Source organism: Bufo gargarizans, chromosome 6 (assembly GCF_014858855.1).
Source record: "Bufo gargarizans isolate SCDJY-AF-19 chromosome 6, ASM1485885v1, whole genome shotgun sequence".
Classification (NCBI taxonomy): Eukaryota; Metazoa; Chordata; class Amphibia; order Anura; family Bufonidae; genus Bufo; species Bufo gargarizans.
In genome coordinates, this window is record NC_058085.1 from 244919699 (window position 1) to 244934874 (window position 15176).

The following is a 15176-nucleotide window of genomic DNA, read 5'->3' on the forward strand; positions in this document are numbered from 1 at the left end:
ATGGAATTTTGTCCAGCATGTTGGTTTCTCTATAGATTGTATATCTTTGGTTATGCATGCAGATTCAGATTATTACATATGGGATTATTACCAGGTAATTGGTGTTTTTCACATTAAAGGGGTTCTACATTTTTCAAACCAGTTCCTGGCTATAAATATTTTTGTAATTGCAAATAATTAAACATTTGCATAGCCAGAAGCTATTCAATAAAATCTATCTTTATAGCGCCACCTGCTGTTTGTTATTTTCCTTCTTTCTTGTCCACCTCACTGAGCTGGTCGAACGCGCTCAGTTTAATACTTCAGTTGTCACCAGCCATATCGTCTGTTAGAAGCTGTGGCCGTTACAGGGAAAGAGCTGCAGCAGATAGAACACACCAACTGATCTGCCAGCCTAAGGCCTCTTTCACACGGGCGTCAGTTTTTTTGCCCGGATAAGAGCCGGGTGCGTTGCGGGAAAATGCGCGATTTTTCCGCGCGAGTGCAAAACATTGTCATGCGTTGCACTCGCGTGAGAAAAATTGCGCATGTTTGGTACCCAAACTTCTTCACAGAAGTTCGGGCTTGGGATTGATGTTCTGAAGATTGTATTATTTTCCCTTATAACATGGTTATAAGGGAAAATAATAGCATTCTGGATACAGAATGCATAGTAAAACAGCGCTAGAGGGGTTAAAAAAAAAATAAAAAAAAATTAACTCACCTTAGTCCACTTGATCGCGAAGCCGGCATCTCCTTGTGTCTCCTCTGCGCTGAACAGGACCTGGGGTGAGCTGCTGCATTAAATACCGGTTAAGGACCTTTGATGACGTCACTCCGGTCATCACATGGTCTTTTACCATGGTGAATGACCATGGTTAAAGATCATGTGACGTACCATGTGATGACCGGAGTGACATCATCAAAGGTCCTTAACCGGTATTTAATGCAGCAGCTCACCCCAGGTCCTGTTCAGCGCAGAGGAGACACAAGGAGATGCCGGCTTCGCGATCAAGTGGACTAAGGTGAGTTAAATTTTTATTTTTATTTTTTTTAACCCCTCTAGTGCTGTTTTACTATGCATTCTGTATTCAGAATGCTATTATTTTCCCTTATAACCATGTTATAAGGGAAAATAATAATGATCGGGTCTCCATCCCGATCGTCTCCTAGCAACCGTGCGTGAAAATCGCACCGCATCCGTACTTGCTTGCGGATGCTATGCGATTTTCACGCTTCCCATTCACTTCTATGGGGCCTGCGTCGCGTGAAAATCGGACAATATAGAGCATGCTGTGATTTTCACTCAACGCACAAGTGATGCGTGAAAATCACCGCTCATGTGCACAGCCCATAGAAATGAATGGGTCAGGATTCAGTGCGGGTGCAATACGTTCACCGCACGCATCGCACCCGAACGGAAAACTCGCCCGTGTGAAAGGGGCCTAAAGGGAATCAAGCAGAACAAATAGGGCAATAAATGTGGAGATCTCTGGTAACATGTGAGGTACAGGGATGGTTCTAGCTTTGTTGGAGATTTGCCGGATCCTGGACATAAAGGAGGGTTCCACATGGCTATATCAGCATTGTCCCATGTTAAGGTTATTTTCTTCACTGGGCAGAGGTTGATTTCTGCCCAGTGATTGTGATGCTATTTTTAGAGTGGGTTTTGGAGGGAAAATTTCCCGCCGTTTTTGCAGTGGTCACTGAGCAGAGTGGTTATTCTGCCCAGTGATGGCCGTATTTGGCTGATGTTGAGGGCCTGTCTTGTTGCAGGGTTTCGGATAGAGATACCCGGACCCTGGCAACAGGTGCCTGATTGGTGGTTTGGTTCAGAAGTGGGGCTATAATTGTCCTGGCTTCGCTGGCTGGCTTGCCTTTTGTCTGCACCATCCCAGGGAGCCTGGATCCGCGTGCCCGCCCACCCTCCCTGTTAGAATAATTTGGTCATTGGCCTGTCTGAGTGGTTTTACATAGGTCACCCTGTGTATAGGATGGACTCTGATGTTATTATTATGGTTTCAGTCTGAGTTTATGACTAGGCTCTAAAATGTGTTATGGTTAGTTATGAGTTAATAAACATGCCTTGAACATTGGTTTATCTCCACTCTCTTATGTTATGTTTTATTTATATTAACATATATATTTTGAATGTGTGGTGTGTATGGGACATACAGTACAGACCAAAAGTTTGGACACACCTTCTCATTCAAAGAGTTTTCTTTATTTTCATGACTATGAAAATTGTAGATTCACACTGAAGGCATCAAAACTATGAATTAACACATGTGGAATTATATACATAACAAAAAATTGTGAAACAACTGAAAATGTCATATTCTAGGTTCTTCAAAGTAGCCATCTTTGCTTTTATTACTGCTTTGCACACTCTTGGCATTCTCTTGATGAGCTTCAAGAAGTAGTCACCTGAAATGGTCTTCCAACAGTCTTGAAGGAGTTCCCAGAGATGCTTAGCACTTGTTGGCCCTTTTGCCTTCACTCTGCGGTCCAGCTCACCCCAAACCATCTCGATTGGGTTCAGGTCCGGTGACTGTGGAGGCCAGGTCATCTGGCGCAGCACGCCATCACTCTCCTTCATGGTCAAATAGCCCTTACACAGCCTGGAGGTGTGTTTGGGGTCATTGTCCTGTTGAAAAATAAATGATGGTCCAACTAAACGCAAACCGGATGGAATAGCATGCCGCTGCAAGATGCTGTGGAAGCCATGCTGGTTCAGTATGCCTTCAATTTTGAATAAATCCCCAACAGTGTCACCAGCAAAGCACCATCACACCTCCTCCTCCATGCTTCACGGTGGGAACCAGGCATGTAGAGTCCATCCGTTCACCTTTTCTGCGTCGCACAAAGACACGGTGGTTGGAACTAAAGATCTCAAATTTGGACTTATCAGACCAAAGCACAGATTTCCACTGGTCTAATGTTCATTCCTTGTGTTCTTTAGCCAAAACAAGTCTCTTCTGCTTGTTGCCTGTCCTTAGCAGTGGTTTCCTAGCAGATATTCTACCATGAAGGCCTGATTCACACAGTCTCCTCTTAACAGTTGTTCCAGAGATGTGTCTACTGCTAGAACTCTGTGTGGCATTGACCTGGTCTCTAATCTGAGCTGCTGTTAACCTGCGATTTCTGAGGCTGGTGACTCGGATGAACTTATCCTCCGCAGCAGAGGTGACTCTTGGTCTTCCTTTTCTGGGGCAGTCCGCATGTGAGCCAGTTTCTTTGTAGCGCTTGATGGTTTTTGTGACTGCACTTGAGGACACTTTCAAAGTTTTCAAAATTTTTCGGACTGACTGACCTTCATTTCTTAAAGTAATGATGGCCACTCGTTTTTCTTTACTTAGCTGATTTTTTATTGCCATAATACAAATTTTAACAGTCTATTAAGTAGAACTATCAGCTGTGTATCCACCTGACTTCTCCACAACGCAACTGATGGTCCCAACCCCATAAGAAATCCCACTTATTAAACCTGACAGGGCACACCTGTGAAGTGAAAACCATTTCAGGTGACTACCTCTTGAAGCTCATCAAGAGAATGCCAAGAGTGTGCAAAGCGGTAATCAAAGCAAAAGGTGGCTACTTTGAAGAACCTAGAATATGACATATTTTTAGTTGTTTCACACGTTTTTGTTATGTATATAATTCCACATGTGTTAATTCATAGTTTTGATGCCTTCAGTGTGAATCTACAATTTTCATAGTCATGAAAATAAAGAAAACTCTTTGAATGAGAAGGTGTGTCCAAACTTTTGGTCTGTACTGTATATGCTGTATGATTGCCATGTCATGTACTGTATGTTGTCTGATTTTAATTTTTTACATGAATTATGGGATAACTCCTTTAATGTAAAAATCCTTGCCAGCCTCTTTGATACAATCCTTTTCTCATCTTTATCTCTTTTTAAGCTTGACACAATGGATCTCAGCTCCATAAAGACTGAAAATGGCAAAGTCTCCTGTGAGACTCCAGAGGGAACTGTGGTAAACGTTACTATTAACCAGCGTTCTGCCTTGGATTGTTTGTTGGATACCTTCCAGTTCTTCCGGGACATGAAGAGAAGTGGGCAAAAGACCAAGCCCTCCCGTATGTCTTGTTCTGCAGCCGACTTAGGGTTTGGGGTAAGGTTTTTTTCCCCACTTTTTACTATCGGTGACCAATTATCTTTTATATTCAGAAACTTTTTGTAAATGCAGAGATCAAGTAGAAGCATCTTGTAAGTTCTGCCGAATTCATGAGGTCCTTCAGAGTTCTTGGTCTAACAAGTACATTATACTATTTCTTTACATCAATATGTACTAAATGGCCAGTAATAAAGAAGCTTGATGATAATAGGCCATACTAGGCGAACTGCTTATCAGTGCCTAAAAAGATTATAAGTGGATGCAAGAAAAAAATCTAGTCAGTTCCTTGGGTCAGGTTTGGCAGCTAACCTCTACAGTAGGGGTGCACAAACTGCGGCCCAGGGGCCAAATGCGGCCCTCGATACCATTCTGTGCGGCCCCCAACCAATGGACAGCTGACTCATTGACTTCTGCAATAGAGTTTTCTCAGCATGCTCTTTGAGCTGTGCAGCGGTCAGGAGGGAGAAGATAAGCTGTGATATCAATTATTGTAAATGTTGGAGCAGTGTTCTCTAAATATATATTACCTGTCATTCTAATACTGCATGTAATGATCAGTAGATAACTACAGTAAAGTGTAGAGCAGGGATCATCAACCTTCGTCACTCCAGCTGTTGAGAAACTACAATTCCCAGCATGCTCCATTCATTTCTATGATAGTTCTTAAAAGAACAGAGCAAGTGGGAGTTGTAGTTTCACAACAGCCGGAGTGCTGGAGGTTGCCTACCCCTGGTGTAAAGTAAAGTGTACAGACTAAGAAGTGGCGCCCATTATTAGGCTTAGTGGCCAGCGTGAAAACTGCAAGAATTTAAGTTTTATTTTAATAGACATTTACATGGAAAATTAAAAATAACACCAAAATTCTTTAAAATATGTTTAGCATAAAAACATGATTTAAACAGTAGGTCATTTTCTGATGACATGTTCCCTTTAAAACTCTGAATATATAACCAGTCTAGGCTACTTTCACTTATGCGTTTCCGGCAGAGGATCTCAAATCCGGCACCATTGACTTTATTGATTTTCATGCCGGATCCGGTTTGTTCACTTTCTATTTAATACAATTGGATCAGGACGAAACTGATGCATCTGGATGTATTAAATGAAACTGATGCGTTTTATTCAGGTTTTGAGATCCTGTGCCGGATCTCATAACCTGAATAAAAAAGCGCTGATGTGAAAGTAGCCTTAGATGGCCCAATGTGTGAGGGGCCTGAAGTAAACTTGTAGCTCTGTAGAATTGTAGTTGCCTTATTTGCTGAAGGGTTAGTTCTTTTCCAGACTGGTATATGGGGACTAAAGTGAACCCAGCTCAAGTCATCAGGAGACAAATTTTCATAGTGCATACTTTACATAATTATATGTGCTCCCTTTTATCTAGGTTGCCTATTTTTCCTTGGGTTTGGTGTCTGTCATGTTGGCCATTATTTTCAGCATTACACAGCCGGACTTGAGAATCTTCTATTCAGGGGTCCACTTCTGGGTAGGCTTTCCGGTAAGTATTGCTAAACTATGTTACTCTACCCCTGTCTCTCTTGGTCAGTTACCTAATTAAGGTTGCTAACATTGTTTTTGTAGCCCAACTTCCTTACACTGACCCTCCAGGTTACACAGTACTTTGCAGATTATCTGTTATAACTTGGTAGAGTTCTATGTTCCTCTGTTGTTAATTTTAGATGACTAGGAAAGACTTCACAACTACTGTATAGACAAGTTTCCTGGTGCAGGACCTGCTCTAATGGACCCTCCTCTATGACGGCCATATTAGTAATCATAGACAAGGATTGTCTTCATGTTACAGTCCCTTTTCTAGAGTTTCGGTGACAAACCGGGCTCTCCTTAGGGCTGCCAGGAGGAGGCTGCTAACATCAAGGGGACTGCCTGGGTGAAATTATGTGAAATTATAGGGCTTTATATATATATATATTGTGGGGATGTGCTCGTGGTAGGCTACGGTAGCGGCAGCAGTATTGAGGCAATCATAGACAGTCTTTGTGATACACCGTGACTTTATTCACACCAAAGGCATAACAGGCAATGTGCAGACCACACAGGTGCATATCCACATAGTGCATAGAACAAAAGTCCTTCCATAGAAAATAAACAGCAGGTTTGAGTCACCTTGTTTTGGACAGACCACAGCAGTTCTGCAGGTTTCTAGGCTATCTGCCTTTGTCTCCCTCAGGCCAGAGCCCCTTCGGCTTGTAGCACCACAGGTCCCAGGGCTATCCTTCAATGTGTGCTGCGCCCAGACTCTCCTTCATCAGCACTCACTCTGTCTGTGGAAATCTCCAGCACAGCAAGACACACCCCACCCCCATCATCAGCAGGCTGGGTTCTTTAAAGGCCCAGCTCCACCAAAAACCTGGGCTGGCCGTCGGGAACAGGCACCCCCCCCCCCCCCCCCCACTCTTTACCTGATCCCAGTAAGAACCGGCCCGGACACGCTGCGCCAGCAGCATTCGCCGCTGTAACCGCAATGATCCGGTTCTTACTCCACCGAGGCCAGGACCTCTGGTGGCACGTATCGTCCGTCCATTATTATTCCGGGGACTCTCCTACATATCCCCCCCCCTTTGTTCACCCCTGAGGGCTTGAACATACTGTTCAAGCCTGAGGGGGTGAACACACGCACAGCAGTGTACCCGGGACAGGGCATCTGCGTTCCCCTGTAAGCGGCCGGCCCTGTGCTCAACAGTGAACTTAAAGTTCTGGAGGGACAAGAACCACCTGGTAACCCGAGCGCTCCCCTCCTTAGCCCGACTCATCCACTGGAGAGGGGAGTGGTCGGTCACCAGACGGAATCTTTTCCCCAGAAGGTAATATCTGAGAGACTCGAGTGCCCACTTGATGGCGAGGCACTCTCTCTCCACAATGCTATACCGGGTTTCTGCTGGGGTAAGCTTGCGGCTTAGAAAAACCACGGGGTGCTCTTCCCCGTTGAGCTCTTGGGAAAGCACAGCCCCTAGTCCTACTCCCGAGGCATCTGTTTGAACTACAAACTCCCGCTTGAAGTCGGGCGTCACCAGAACTGGGGACTCACATAGGGCCGACTTCAAACGGGAGAACGCCTCCTCCTCCTTCTCCCCCCAGCAAACCATCACCGACTTTCTACCCTTCAAGAGGCCGGTTAACGGGGCTGCCAACGTGGCAAAATGGGGAATGAACCTCATGTAGTACCCAATCAGGCCCAAAAATGACCGTACTTGCTTGGACGTACGAGGCCTGGGCCAATTCCGGACTGCTTCAACTTTATTTACTTGGGGCCTAATGACTCTGCGTCCAATCACATACCCCAAATAGCGAGCTTCCTCTAGTCCCACCGAGCATTTTTTTGGGTTGGCAGTTAACCCCGCCTTCCTTAGAGAATCTATCACTGCCTGAAGTTTTGACAAATGACCCTCCCAGTCTGGGCTAAACACGACTATATCATCCAGATACGCGGAGGTATACTGGTGATGGGGCTTGAGGACGACATCCATCAGACGCTGGAACGTAGCCGGAGCGCCATGCAACCCAAAAGGCAACACCCTATACTGAAAAAGCCCCTCCGGGGTGACAAAGGCCGTCTTCTCCTTTGCCGCCTCCGTCAGAGGTACCTGCCAGTAGCCCTTCGTGAGATCTAGGATCGAAAAATACCGGGCTTTTCCCAGCCGCTCTATCAACTCGTCTACCCGAGGCATGGGATAGGCGTCAAATTTTGATACCTCATTCAATTTCCTAAAATCATTACAGAACCGTAATGAACCATCCGGTTTGGGAATAAGGACAATCGGGCTAGCCCACTCGCTCTTTGACTCTTCTATGACCCCTAGACGTAGCATCGATCTTACCTCCTGCGAAATGGCCTGTCGCCGAGCCTCCGGTACTCGGTATGGTCTTAGGCGGACTTTCACCCGGGGCTCGGTGACAATGTCATGCTCGATCAAGGTGGTACGTCCAGGAAGGTCAGAGAATACGTCCCTATTCCGACTAACAAATTCTTTCACCTCTTGTGCTTGTTTGGTCGACAGTCCGTCCCCTATCGTCACCCCAGCGGCGTTCTCCGGAACACCTGGTGACCCCGGGTCACTCCCTGACGTCCCGACAGAGGGCGGGCTGTCTGCAAACAAATTCTCTCTGTCTCTCCAAGGTTTTAGTAGATTCACATGATATACCTGTTCGGGCTTCCGCCTCCCTGGCTGGTATATCCTGTAATCAACTGGGCCCACCTTCTCCTTAACTTCATAGGGTCCTTGCCACCGGGCCAAGAATTTACTCTCGACCGTGGGCACGAGTACAAGAACTCGGTCCCCCGGGTGAAATGTCCTTACCCGGGCGGTTCGGTTATATACCCGACTCTGGGCCAGTTGTGCCGCTTCCATGTGCTCTATCACACTATTCGGTCCTGCATTTTTCCTATGTGCTCTATCACACTTTTATGAGGCGTAGGCTGTTGCTCCCATGCTTCCTTAGCGATATCCAGTAGCCCACGGGGATGTCGCCCATATAACAACTCAAAGGGCGAGAACCCCGTGGACGCCTGGGGCACCTCCCGTACCGCAAACAAAACATAGGGCAACAATAAGTCCCAATCCCTCCCGTCCTTAGCCATGACTCTTTTTAGCATGGACTTCAGGGTCTTATTAAACCGTTCTACTAACCCATCGGTTTGGGGATGGTAGACGGACGTGTGCAGGTGTTTAATATTTAATAGCTTACACAATTCCTTTGTTATTTTGGACATAAAGGGTGTCCCCTGGTCCGTCAGAGTCTCCTTTGGTATCCCCACCCGGGCAAACATACTCATGAGCTCTTTAGCTATTACCTTGGCCGAGGTATGGCGCAATGGGACCGCCTCCGGATAGCGAGTGGCATAGTCTAACACTACCAGGATGTGTTGGTGACCTTGGGCTGACTTAATAATGGGGCCTACCAGATCCATGGCGATCCTTTCGAAGGGCACCTCTATAATGGGCATAGGTACCAGTGGACTGCGATAGTGAGGTTGGGGGCTAGTCAGCTGACACACTGGACAGGACTGACAGAACCTCCGGACTTCCTCATATATCCCAGGCCAATAGAACCGTTGTAGAATTCGCTCCAGCGTTTTCTTAACCCCCAGATGACCACCCAACACATGCGCATGCGCTAAATCCAAGACCATTCGCCGGTAAGGCTGGGGCACCACCAGTTGTTCCACCACCTCCTGCCTCACCTTGTCTACCCTATATAACAGATCCTGGTTATAGGCCAGGTGAGGAAATACGGTATCGGCGCCGGGACGCTGGGCAACACCATTAACCACCGACACACCTTCTCTAGCCCGCAATAACGTCGAATCCTGGAGCTGTGCGGTCCCGAAGGTTTCTCGGGGTACCTCCAGATCCAGGATGGACGAACTTTCTACTGTCTCACCCGCCAATACTTCTAGGGGAAACTGGTCAGGGTTACACTCTACCTCCTCTACGGTGACCCCTACAGCTAGGGTCCCTGCCTCGGGGTCCTCGGGCTCGGGACCTGGACATTTTCCTTCCCTATAGGTAGGCAACCCGTTCCTCCACAAAGTCCAGAACAGGGGAAAGTCCCTCCCCAATATTGCAACATAAGGGAGCCGTCTCCCCACCCCGACGACATGTGGTACCTCCTTTCCACACACTGCCAGGGTAACCTTAGTGGTGGGATACTCCCTGCGATCCCCATGTATACAGACAATGGTAAGGGTTTGCCTTTCTGGGAGTTTTTCCGTTACCAGCGACTCATGGACCAGAGTTACCAGGCTCCCAGAGTCCAGCAGGGCCTGCACGGAGTGTCCATTAACAACGACATCACACACCGGAGGGTTGTCCGCCGCCAGCAGGGGGTCAGCTATATACACCGGTTGGGCATAAAAAGAGGACCGGCGAGCGAACCCGCAGTCCATGGGTTCGGATGCCCTAGGGCAGTTGGATGCCACATGTCCCCAGTCCTGACAATGCCAACATCTGATCCTTGCAGCCTCCCTCCTCCCCAGGGTATTCCTCCCACGGACTGGAGATCCACTCCCCTCCTTATGTGGTGGGATCCCTTTTTCAGGATCCCGGGTCGGCAGCGGGGACTGACGTGACTTCGGTAGTACCGCTGAGTCCCGCCCCAAATCCTGAGTGGCCATATACCTCTCCACCAGGCTAACCAGTTGTTCCAGGTTGCCTGGATCGCCTTGTCCCACCCAGCGCTGTATGGCTCTCGGGAGGGTACGCACGAACCTGTCGACCACGACCCTTTCAACCATCTGAGAAGGGCTCAATATCTCAGGCTGAAGCCATTTTTTTTACTAGGTGAAGTAAGTCATAGGCTTGTGACCGGGCGGGTCGGGACTCGGCAAACACCCACTGATACACCCTGTGCGCTCGCACATAGGTGTTTACCCCCAACCTGGCCAACACCTCAGCTTTTAGCCTCTCATAGTCCTTGGCCTCATCGCAGCTGAGATCAAAATAGGCCTTTTGTACGTCCCCCACCAGAAAAGGCGCCACCACCTCGGCCCACTGCTCCAACGGCAGCCTCTCTTGCTCCGCGGTTCTTTCGAATACCATCAGGAATGCCTCTATATCATCTCCCGGACCCATTTTCCTCAGGGCGGATCGGACTTTGTCCCTGGCGGTAGACACAGTTGGGGTTGTCGCAGTTGAAACTCCTTGCAGGGATGTTCGCACCGACTCTTGCATGGCTACCAGCTGCTGCATTAGGAGAGTGTTTGTTTGCTGCTGTGCACACATAGCCTCCTCATGTCTTTTTTGCTGTAGCTCATTACTTTCCCTCTGAGCCTGCAATGCCTGTTGCTGCTGTACATTACTCTGAATCAGGTGCTTAATGGCCTCCTCCATCTTGTCAGGAACCATAAAACTTGCAGGCCTGATATATGACATGCAGTCCAACACAACTCTTGCCTCAGGCCTGCCTCACTGCAGGAATGCCCGCTCCAAGCCACCAATTGTGGGGATGTGCTCGTGGTAGGCTACGGTAGCGGCAGCAGTATTGAGGCAATCATAGACAGTCTTTGTGATACACCGTGACTTTATTCACACCAAAGGCATAACAGGCAATGTGCAGACCACACAGGTGCATATCCACATAGTGCATAGAACAAAAGTCCTTCCATAGAAAATAAACAGCAGGTTTGAGTCACCTTGTTTTGGACAGACCACAGCAGTTCTGCAGGTTTCTAGGCTATCTGCCTTTGTCTCCCTCAGGCCAGAGCCCCTTCGGCTTGTAGCACCACAGGTCCCAGGGCTATCCTTCAATGTGTGCTGCGCCCAGACTCTCCTTCATCAGCACTCACTCTGTCTGTGGAAATCTCCAGCACAGCAAGACACACCCCACCCCCATCATCAGCAGGCTGGGTTCTTTAAAGGCCCAGCTCCACCAAAAACCTGGGCTGGCCGTCGGGAACAGGCACCCCCCCACTCTTTACCTGATCCCAGTAAGAACCGGCCCGGACACGCTGCGCCAGCAGCATTCGCCGCTGTAACCGCAATGATCCGGTTCTTACTCCACCGAGGCCAGGACCTCTGGTGGCACGTATCGTCCGTCCATTATTATTCCGGGGACTCTCCTACTATATATATATATATATATATATATATATATATATATATATATATATATATATATATATATATATATATATATATATATATATATATAGTACAGACCAAAAGTTTGGACACACCTTCTCATTCAAAGAGTTTTCTTTATTTTCATGACTATGAAAATTGTAGATTTACACTGAAGGCATCAAAACTATGAATTAACACATGTGGAATTATATACATAACAAAAAAGTCTGAAACAACTGAAAATATGTCATATTCTAGGTTCTTCAAAGTAGCCACCTTTTGCTTTGATTACTGCTTTGCACACTCTTGGCATTCTCTTGATGAGATTAAAGAGGTAGTCACCTGAAATGGTCTTCCAACAGTCTTGAAGGAGTTCCCAGAGATGCTTAGCACTTGTTGGCCCTTTTGCCTTCACTCTGCGGTCCAGCTCACCCCAAACCATCTCGATTGGGTTCAGGTCCGGTGACTGGAGGCCAGGTCATCTGGCGCAGCACGACATCACTCTCCTTCATGGTCAAATAGCCCTTACACAGCCTGGAGGTGTGTTTGGGGTCATTGTCCTGTTGAAAAATAAATGATGGTCCAACTAAACGCAAACGAGATGGAATAGCATGCTGCTGCAAGATGCTGTGGTAGCCATGCTGGTTCAGTATGCCTTCAATTTTGAATAAATCCCCAACAGTGTCACCAGCAAAGCACCCCCACACCATCACACCTCCTTCTCCATGCTTCACGGTGGGAACCAGGCATGTAGAGTCCATCCGTTCACCTTTTCTGCATCGCACAAAGACACGGTGGTTGGAACCAAAGATCAAAAATTTGGACTCATCAGACCAAAGCACAGATTTCCACTGGTCTAATGTCCATTCCTTGTGTTCTTTAGCCCAAACAAGTCTCTTCTGCTTGTTGCCTGTCCTTAGCAGTGGTTTCCTAGCAGATATTCTACCATGAAGGCTTGATTCACACAGTCTCCTCTTAACAGTTGTTCTAGAGATGTGTCTGCTGCTAGAACTCTGTGTGGCATTGACCTGGTCTCTAATCTGAGCTGCTGTTAACCTGCGATTTCTGAGGCTGGTGACTCTTGGTCTTCCTCCGCATCAGAGGTGACTCTTGGTCTTCCTTTCCTGGGGCGGTCCACATGTGAGCCAGTTTCTTTGTAGCGCTTGATGGTTTTTGTGACTGCACTTGGGGACACTTTCAAAGTTTTCCCAATTTTTCGGACTGACTGACCTTCATTTCTTAAAGTAATGATGGCCACTCGTTTTTCTTTACTTAGCTTCTTTTTTCTTGCCATAATGCAAATTCTAACAGTCTATTCAGTAGGACTGTCAGCTGTGTATCCACCTGACTTCTCCACAACGCAACTGATGGTCCCAACCCCATTTATAAGGCAAGAAATCCCACTTATTAAACCAACCAAGGCACACCTGTGAAGTGAAAACCATTTCAGGTGACTACCTCTTGAAGCTCATCAAGAGAATGCCAAGAGTGTGCAAAGCAGTAATCAAAGCAAAAGGTGGCTACTTTGAAGAACCTAGAATATGACATATTTTCAGTTGTTTCACATATTTTTATGTATATAATTCCACATGTGTTAATTCATAGTTTTGATGCCTTCAGTGTGAATCTACAATTTTCATAGTGATGAAAATAAAGAAAACTCTTTGAATGAGAAGGTGTGTCCAAACTTTTGGTCTGTACTGTATATTTTATATAACATGGACATCAGTGTTATAGGACATACCCTGGCGACCAGGATGTGGTCATTGTACTTATTGCTGGATGTATAAACCATTAACACAGCACCGTACACATGAGACAGAATTCATTCACCAGCTTTTTTTTTTCTCCTGTCATGTTATTGAAAACCTCATTATTTTATTTATGGCTTATTTCTTCATAGTTTCTTGTGTCTGGACTACTGAATCTTGTGGCTTACAGGTTCCCAAACATATGGTGGGTAAGTGTTGGCCTTTCTTTCCAAAGTAGGTATCCAGAGTTAGTGCTGCATTACTGCTTAAGAACACAAATGTGAGGAAATAGAGATAAAGGGGGTCATTTATCAAACTGGCGTAAAGTAGAACTGGTTTAGTTGCCCATAGCAACCAATCAGATTCACTTTTCATTTTGGACAGCTCCTTTAGAAAATGAAATGTGTAATCTGATTGGTTGCTATGGGTAACTAAGCCAGTTCTACTTTACATCAGTTTCATAAATGACCCCCAAAAAGCCCATAATTAGGGGGCTTAGTTTAGGCCTGTATATTAGTAAGGTTATTGGTACCTTATTGTGTGTTCTGTAATACTTACTTTTTTCTCTTTTCTAATTTACCCACATAGAGGACACTTGCCTTAATTTCCCTTTTAGTCAACTTTGGTGTGTCTATTGGGGGACTGGTCATTACAGTTGATGATACTCATCGTTTCTACTGGATGGAACCTGATGAACAAGCCTGTTATAATCTTGTTAATGGACGTGGATATTACAGAGCAACAAGCGGCTACAATGATTATGAGCTGCAGAGATGCCTAGATGGAATCCGGAAATACAAGGTTACCACTTCTACTTTCATTGTTACAGACGTGGACAAAATTGTTGGTACCCTTTGGTCAATGAAAGAAAAAGTCACAATGGTCACAGAAATAACTTTAATCTGACAAAAGTAATAATAAATTAAAATTCTATAAATGTTAACCAATGAAAGTCAGACATTGTTTTTCAACCATGCTTCAACAGAATTATGTAAAAAAATAAACTCATGAAACAGGCATGGACAAAAATGATGGTACCCCTAGAAAACACAGAACATAATGTGACCAAAGGGACATGTTAATTCAAGGTGTGTCCACTAATTAGCATCACAGGTGTCTACAACCTTGTAATCAGCCATTGGGCCTATATATATGGCTCCAGGTAATCACTGTGTTGTTTGGTGATATGGTGTGTACCACACTCGACATGGACCAGAGGAAGCAAAGGAAAGAGCTGTCTCAAGAGATCAGAAAGAAAATTATAGACAAGCATGTTAAAGGTAAAGGCTATAAGACCATCTCCAAGCAACTAGATGTTCCTGTGAGTACAGTTGCACATATTATTCATAAGTTTAAGATCCATGGGACTGTAGCCAACCTCCCTGGACGTGGCCGCAGGAGGAAAATTGATGACAAATCTAAGAGACGGATAATCCGAATGGTAACAAAAGAGCCTAGAAAGACTTCTAAAGAGATTCAAGGTGAACTTCATGCTCAAGGAACATCAGTGTCAGATCGCACCATCCGTCGTTGTTTGAGCCAAAGTGGACTACATGGGAGACGACCAAGGAGGACACCATTGTTGAAAACGAATCATAAAAAAGCAAGACTGGAATATGCCAAACTACATGTTGACAAGCCACAAAGCTTCTGGGAGAATGTCCTGTGGACAGATGAGACAAAAATCGAAGTTTTTGCCAAGGCACATCAGCTGTATGTTCACAGACGA

The 15176-nt window shown here is 46.0% G+C and overlaps 1 protein-coding gene across 1 annotated transcript in view; it reads left to right on the forward strand.

The window, feature by feature from the left end:
• Positions 1-15176, forward strand: part of LOC122939831 — a 31738-nt gene that overhangs the window by 10485 nt on the left and 6077 nt on the right. The window contains exons 2-5 of the mRNA XM_044296010.1: positions 3904-4116; positions 5501-5614; positions 13600-13656; positions 14036-14248. Of these exons, the coding sequence (XP_044151945.1) occupies positions 3913-4116; positions 5501-5614; positions 13600-13656; positions 14036-14248 (588 nt within the window). The 5' untranslated portion in view covers positions 3904-3912. The remainder of the gene's footprint in view (positions 1-3903; positions 4117-5500; positions 5615-13599; positions 13657-14035; positions 14249-15176) is intronic.